At 38.0% G+C, this 8514-nt stretch overlaps 1 protein-coding gene across 1 annotated transcript; it reads right to left on the minus strand.

Annotated features, from left to right (window-relative positions):
- Positions 1-4306: 4306 nt before the first annotated feature.
- On the minus strand, positions 4307-6219 carry LOC102079176 (chymotrypsin B; the record flags this gene model as incomplete). Its single annotated transcript, XM_019359917.1, has 6 exons — positions 4307-4547; positions 4795-4978; positions 5059-5140; positions 5546-5625; positions 5706-5809; positions 6180-6219. Coding segments are annotated over 6 exons (660 nt in total), but the record flags the coding sequence as incomplete, so codon positions are not given.
- Positions 6220-8514: the final 2295 nt, after the last annotated feature.

Here is an 8514-nt window from a genome sequence, read left to right on the forward strand (position 1 = left end):
GAAGCGCAGCATCGGTGATGTCCGTGGGTTCTACGCTTCACTCATAACAAAGGATTTTCATTCTAGTATTAAAATAGTGATTCTTGAGATGAGGGAACAAAACATGTCCGCCAGATAAAACCCAATTTTGGGGTTAAAAATATGCATACAAGTTTTAACCCAACTGACTAAAAGACAAACCAAGGCAATGTTTATACAACTAAAGTATGATTTTGATTTTTGTATACCTATATATTTATTTTAAATGGTACAATACATTACCAGTACCTTAAAAATCCATTGTCCAGAAGCAGGTGTGATAATATTAAAATACAGAAAAAAAAATTTAAAGTAATGCAAAATTAAACATCATGGCTCTCATCAATAAGTATTTAAGTCAATACCTTATATAATATCAAAATATGCAATTGAAAATTTATTTTTACACATTTTTTAAGTGATTAAAATCGTGTCCAGAGTTTTTGTCAACACCATCAGATTTTTTTTTAAGCACAAAAAAATCAGGAATTATTGTGGGTAGCTCACACTCTGAGGACCCCTTTACCACTTCCTGTTTGGTACACATGCCATGAGGTCACTGCTGTTTTTTAAATTTTTATTTCATTTATGGCAAACCTTTCTGATGAAACTCTGTGTCACAACCATAGTGTGACATCAACACCAAAGTCGATGTAATGCAAGATTTAATTATTTTTTTTGTAAAAAGAGCTTCATTTAGGTAGATTGTAGAGGCCATAAGCAACTGATGAAAAACAAGATGGCTTCTGTCAGAAAAACATGTGTTATGAGAGAAAGTAGGGCATTTTGTCAACACCATCAGGATTTTTGTCTGACGGTGTTGACTCTTTTTCTAATGGTGTTGACAAATGCCACAAAAGTGTGCTATTCATCAATTATATTAAGTTATTTTTTACTAATATTTCAGATATATTACTTCCTGTGTATTATACTGATATTTCTGCTTCACAGATGTGTTGAATATTTGCCTTATCTTGAATCTCATTGTTTATGTATACATTATTAATCCTGTAGGAAAATGCTTAGTCCTCTGCATTTAACCCATTCACTCAGTGATGCAGTGGGCAGCCACAAATCCAGGATAGCCGCTGTTTGTTGGATTTGAACGCCCAACCTTCCGATCGTGTGGCATCTACTGAGCTATCTCTGCTCCGAGAGCTGGTCTTTAAGTGATGATGTATGAATTCTGCTTCTGGGCCCAAACTGCTCTGTGTTTATTAAGCCTGTTTTGCTCTTAAAATGTTTTAATGGTTTTTATCTTGTTCTGTTTAATCTGAACAAGCCCCTGAAAACAGTCACTGATCACTGTTGGCCTAAGCATCAGAAACCCTGCATTAACTTTTATCAGGTGGAAAAAAGTTGGTGTTCATCCTCCAGCTTCACTGTGTTTATGTTATGCTAACATAGCTGTGTCGCTAGTGATCACCTAGCACATCATTATATACCAGCTAGTCCAACTTCAGTAACCCGACAAACGTCACTGCTGTTTAGTTTTCTGTCTTCATTTATGTCGGAATGTAGGTGGAAACCAGCGAGCTAACTTCTAACTCAGCCACACTGATCATGTTATTAAAAATGAAAGAATTTAGACAGTTTGTAACTCTCAGTGATGCCGCAGAGTTCCTTTGACTTTGGGATCTGCAGCAGAGTTTGGACCTGGAAACGACTGATAACATCAGACTTAAAGACCGGATAGCATCTCTATTGCCTAATACATATTTGTGTAGTAAATATTCATCCTTAATCTGTAAAAAAGCATCAGGTTCAGAAAAATTATAGTAATTACAAAATGGTACATTTCAGGCTAGAATGGCAAAGTGGAACCTGTCAGTAGAGGAACGAAAGAGAAGGAACAGGGAGTATCAAAAAAGGAGAAAAAAAATTAACAGCCAGCCTGAGTTGAAGAAAGAGTTTCTCATAAAGGAAAGGGAAAGATGGAGAAACAGAGTGAAAGAGGGAAAAATAAAGAACATCAGTGATCTGAAAGAAAGAGAAAAAAGGCAGAAGAGAAGGTTTTGGAAACAAGCACAGAGAAACAATAAGGAGAGAAAGTCCAGCAGGATCACGCAACCACAGAGAACTTTAGGAATCAAGGAGGAGCAGGCAGCTACCTGCTGGTGAACTATTAAGATGTAGAACTTGACATGTGCAAAAACAGAATTGTTATGATGTGTCTTTGTAATATTACAAAGGTTGTTAAGGTTTAATGGTCATTTTGAAAGAAATAATATCTTGTTTTCTACTAGTGTGTCACCACCGTCAGCACCTTGTCAACTCCATAATATGGAGTTTTGGTTTATTTTTCTCTTTTGGAGAACCACATATTTTCCTCCTTCATGATCTTCCAATAAAAATACATAATTTTCTCAATAAATGTGTAATTTGCATTCTGCTTAATATGATTGTTTCTTATAGAGATTAAATACAAGCTTCTGAAAATATGTATGACTGTAACTCTAATAATAAAAAGCCAAAACAATCTTACTTTTAAACGTGGTATAATTAGTTTGAAAACATATGTGCATAAACAGTAGAACAGAGAAGCTGCTAATAGTCAAAATGGCTGAAACAACTTAATTTAAAATATATATTTTTGCATTTTTTTGTGTCTGATGGTGTTGACCAAAACCTTGCACTTCTCCAGCAAAAACATAAATTATTAAAAAATGTTACACCTGGGAGATTGTACCAAAACATGGTGAGACAGCCAAAACTTTGTGTAACAATTATATGTAAATATGTTTTTGAAAAATCAAAAAATATATTTTAGAAAATTAAAACCTGTTTTGTCCCTAATCTCAGGAATCACTGAAAAACAGTCCTTATGAAACTATTATTATTCTTGGTTTGCTCAGTTAATTGTAAGGCTCTTAAACTGGGGGACTACATCTATATCTATCTACTCTTTGGTTTACTTAGGCAAAAGTAAAAAATTTATGGTTGTGTCCAACAAATTATAGACTAACTGTATGTTTCCGGAAAGTTTAAAGGGAGCCAAAGTTTATTAGAAATTAAACCAGGACTCTATTTTACTCTGGAGTTTCATTTTTATTTATATAGCGCCAAATCACATCAACAGTTGCCTCAAGGCTTTTTATATTGTAACGTAGACCCTACAATAATAGATAAAGAGAAAACCCAACAATCATATGACCCCCTATGAGCAAGCACTTTGGAGACAGTGGGAAGGAAAAACTCCCTTTTAACAGGAAGAAACCTCCGGCAGAACCAGGCTCAGGGAGGAGCAGCCAACTGCTGTGACTTACGACCCTCAGTAAGAGGTGGAAGCAGGGGTGAGTATACTTGCATCTCCTGGCACTTGGGTGCTGGATGCTGCTTTAGAGTACCTGGCCTTCTTGGTGTTTGGAAGGGCCCCATCCAGACTCCATTAGGGACATTGGGGGAGCATGCTTGGGACAAGTGGCCAACCCAATCTGAACCTGAGTGATGTTCTATTACTCAGCTTCTGTGTTAATAACTCTTAGTCCATAAGGAAAACCATGTTCATTCCGCAGGCTGCAGGTCGATGATCGATTTTGTAATCAAACCATCAAATGTCTTGGACACTCAGCTAGAGAAAGGGACTGTCAGCTGTCAGCTGATCACCACCTGATGGTGACGTGTACCAGGTGCCTTAATTTACAACAACTATACATTAGTATAGTTGTTGTAAATTACATTTTATTTTGCAGGCATTTTAATCTGTAATAAATATGTGAAACTGTAGAGTGCAGAATAAATGATGGCAGAGTTAACAAGTATTTTGGTTCCTTTGGAAAAGTCTGTGCATCTCTGGAAACTAAAGGTAAGTGATTGTTGCTTTTCTTTGTAATGTTTGTTGTTGTTGTTGATTTTATGTTGTTTTTAAATGTGCTTGTAAATAAATCAATTGATGTAAATATGAAAAGATGCTGATGTTCAGGCTTGTTCACATGTTTTACAGTTTTTTCTCAAGTTATTTCTTTTTAGGGGATTTACAAAAACACTATCTTATACAATGTCTTTGTTAAAGAGTGAAACAACTTACAAAGAAGACACAAACATACACAAGAAACACACACATGCACAGCCCTAATCTGCCTTTATTAAGATGGCTGTAGCTAATTTTGTGGAAAGTAATCAGGCCTTCATTAATATATCAAGCTGACATGCTCACATGGTGTGGGCGTCTGAGAGAAGGTCACCATGCTGTGTTGCCCTTTTAAGAAGTGATGAAATATGCTAAAGCAAACTCAGTAGGCAAAGTAGATTCAGGCTCTGCTGAAAGAAATCAAACTCTAACACAGTCTCTGATTTTCAGGTTTTTTTTATTATCATCGATGACCTCGGTCCACACTCTGATGTCACACTTCTGGGGTGTTATGGGGTTTGTGGGTTTCCCTGGTGGGTCCTTACCATGCAGGAAGTGGCACCAGCTCCACCGGCACAGATCATGACATCAGAGATGTTGCTGCCCCAGTGTTGCTTGCACTCCTCATTGGACAGCAGAGGCAGAGCAGCCTGCTGCAGGTTGTTGGGAGTACTGGGAGCTATGGGACAGTCACCATGGAACATTTTTGTCACTGCCATAAATGCCTGTTATACTGATAATACACATAGTTTGTCTGATAATATTTCTGATGGAGAAATACGCTAACTACAACTGTTCCAACTTGATAATTTGTGCAGAATTAACGTTTTTGTTGGCTAAAGAAAGAAACTGCATTAAACTACACTGAGGGTTAAACTCAGACTGCTCTCTGTTTTTTCTCCATGCAACTATGGAAGAGATCTCACCGTTGTAACGAGTCAGACCCCAGCCGGTAGTGACGCATTTCATGCCAGCAGCAGCGAAGTTGTCAGTAGTGTCGGCAAGGCAGACGGGAGACACGTTGGTGCCCAGGCGAGCAGGGCTGGCCAGCTTGATCAGGGCGATGTTATTGTTGATGGTTTGGGGATTCCAGCTGGGGTGGGTGAAGACCTGTGAGAAGTATGGAGGGAGGGGTTAGATAAGGAAAAGTGCATGCTCTGAAAGCTCGTTGGTTGACGATTGGTTCTCACCTTGGCAGGCTTCAGCACCTGGATGTTTTCAGTGGAGCCATAACCCTTATTGTGCTCTCCAGCAATCACATTGTGGTAGGTCCTAGCAGTAGGATAGGAATACAACTCTTAAATGTCAAATCACACAATGAATAAGTGTTATTATTCAGTCCACAAACACGCTATCCTCATACCACAAATACCTGTCGAAAGGGAATTTATCCATAACAGTCCAGGACAAATGCAACATGTCTGTCGCACAAAAAGTCTACAATAATCAGCTTCAGGAATTTACTGAGCCGCCATAAATGTGCAACTGTACACGTGCGAGCTGTTTTTATGGGTTTGCATGTTTGTGCAGAACTGATTCATACAAAGGAAGTCGCACTGTCGGTTTAAATAAATACATGATATTTGTCTGACTCGTTATTTAAAGTTTTGCATCTTCAGCAGCAACCAGCCACAGACAGATGTGTGAGCTGATGTGCTGAGGTTTTCTCGTGCTGACCTGACGTTACAGTGAGCAGCAGTCACCACCCACTGCTCGCTGATCAGAGATCCTCCACAGAAGTGGAAGCCGTTGGTTTGCTGTGAGGAAAAGAAGAGCAAACTCAGTTAATGAAGAAGAAGAAGAAGCTGCTCACGATTACTGAGGTCAGCTGACTCACCTGTAGAGACACCTGCCAGGGCCAGGAGTGAGGCACTGCCTCCTCGCCGTGGACGATGCGGGCATAGCCAGTGACCCGGGGAGGGATGGCAGGGGCGCCACAGCCTGAGGTTTTGACACAAAGAGAACTTTAAAGAGCTGTTTTGCTGAGATAACGTCAGCACCAAACACCTGAGAAACCAAACGTTTTCATGCTGATCAGAGAGCTGCTGGACCAGCAGAGTCACACTGACCATTTGAAATACTTCAATATCTAACTGCACAGTAATCTTTGCAACTGAGCGCTGATCATCTCACATGCAGTTACCGTGGCCCACCTAAACTAATAATCAACTTTTTATTAAAAAAAAAAAAAGTTTCACAGATCTTCTAATTCATGCAGCAGTTACACATTCAACTTTTAAAAAGTAATAAAAGTGTCGAAAGCTTGAATCAAACTCAAACTTTGAAAGACGACTGAACCTGCCGCTCTCACGGGCAGCGCTGACAAAGGCGGGAGACGATCCAGAGGAAGGCCATGGTGGTCATGGCGATGAAAGGTCAAGCTGCTGTTTTATACCCGCAGCGTGTTGGAACGTAGCCAATCAGAAGTGTCTTAGAGTTTCCTCCTCAGGTTATCAGAACTCAGGCGATGGTGGGATTCTCACGACCCTCACACCCTGACAAGCAGCTCTGTGATTGGCTGAAAAACGTAAAAAAACCCCCAAATGTTGACGACTACTTTAATCGGGAACATCTAGGTGCTCATGTAGTTTTATCAAAACCCAAGTTTGTTAGATTAAGCAGATGGAAAATTCAAGAAAACAGTGAGAAAAGAGGCTCAAAACAGATTTCATTTCCTGAGGTTTAAATACAAACATTACACTGCAATCAAACCAAGTATTTGGAGTGTATTTATATATGTTTAATCAAAACCAGATTATATACAGAAACGAGTCATATTCAGCAGTATCTTAACTGCATTTTAACTTGTCTTCATAGTATATAGTTATTTTTATTTGCTTTGCTTTGTGTTTTCCATCATGTTTCTGTATTTATCTCCCGTTTAAAATTTGTTCCCTGCATTGGTGTTTGATTTGTATTTTCAGCTCTGGGGTAATCTACTGCTGCTTATAAATGTACTCGCTGAATAAACGCGTCTCGATATAACATATTGCTTTTCTATTAGTGGAGCTTCAGTTTAGAGCTGGAACAACGCAGCTCAGTGTGAATGAATCAGCTTTTGATTTGAGTGTGTCGTGTTTGCTAAATCCACTTGGAATAACAGATTAAATTGAATGTTCATTTAATAACAGAGCACCAGATATCCGTGGTCTAATAAAACTATTAGTCACCCTTCACTTTATTTATTGGGAAACAAAATGAGTCATGTTTCTGTGAACCAGATACTACACAACAGTTTTTTTTGCATACATTAAATGATAAAACCTTTATTGTAGCTTGATTAAGAGTGTAGTATTTATTTATTAGTCTCTTTTCCCCTGTTATGTCCATGTTATTCTAGTAATGCTGTTAATGCTTAGTTTAGCATCTGAAGGCTTAACCTTTTAATGGAGAATTGTGGGGATTGAAACACCATTTTTAAGGATGCCAAACAATGTCTGTTTCTCTTTTTGGCCAAGCTAAATTAAATTATTTTAACCTTCAAATCACCGCAAGTGGACATTTATGACCCTAGCTGTATATTAAAATGTGCTGTTGTCATCATTTAATGGGAAAATGCTCCCTGTCATTAAAGTTTTCTGAGTTTTCACAGGTATTATATATTATTATATTAATGTGGCAAGGATAGCAGAGAGTATCATGGGCTTTGTTTGTTGATTTATTTGCTTTGAATTTGTTTAATTATTTGAAAATTAATCATTATTTCCACAGTTATGGTTTAATAAAGAGTGAAGTAACAAAAGATGCAAAAAGAGTGGGGCTATTCGTTGTTCATCAAACTATTACCTGGTCACATATTTATATTATAAATACTAGCCAAAGGTAATGAATAATTTACTCAAACTTGCCATAGGTTTGATCACGTTTTCACTAGTGATACATATAGTATTTATTTTGTTAGAAGTAACTGACACAGACTGTTTAAATAAATGTAAATGTGTTTGAACAATTTGGGTTTTAACTCCTTTTTGCATAAAAAAAAATAAACTCCACTCCTTTAGTTCATTAAAATATCTGGGTTGCTTAACGGTTAAGCAAACAGTCTATTTCCATCAGGCTGACGGTGCACTTTGCAGACAGTACAGTACGGCAGCTGTGACTCTGACATGTTGACTCGGGCTGATCCGAAAGATGCTTTTGTGGGATTATTAATGAGATGTGAACCAAGAAACACCACAGTTTACTGAAAAGTAACAAATTTAAAATTAGCGTTAAAAATACGAACTTTTTAACAGTCAAAAGTTTCTGTTGTTTCAAGCTTTTATAACTAAAAACGTGAATCACTTAGATACAGTATCTGTTCTGACTGGCTTTGGTTTAAAATTCACTTGATTCAGTTCTGTTTATCTGGACCACAGTTTTTATTTGGATCCTTTTTTAAATTCTGCCTGAGCTATTAACGTGCTTCACCTCAGAATATCCACGCAGATCCAGCCTCTGCTGGTTCTGAAAGTGCTGCTGTGAAACGCTCGATTGTCAGCACCTGAAGATTGGGAAACCTTGTTACCATGCACCAGGTTAATGATTGGTCAGAGTGAGGCAGGTGGAGGAAGATCACTCATTGGTTCATCTAATGCCATCTGATCTCAAAGGCTCTATGACAAACATTTTTCTCAGCTTTTTTTTTACTTTTTGTACTTTTGGCC

This window comes from Oreochromis niloticus, linkage group LG1 (genome assembly GCF_001858045.2).
Source record: "Oreochromis niloticus isolate F11D_XX linkage group LG1, O_niloticus_UMD_NMBU, whole genome shotgun sequence".
NCBI lineage: Eukaryota > Metazoa > Chordata > Actinopteri > Cichliformes > Cichlidae > Oreochromis > Oreochromis niloticus.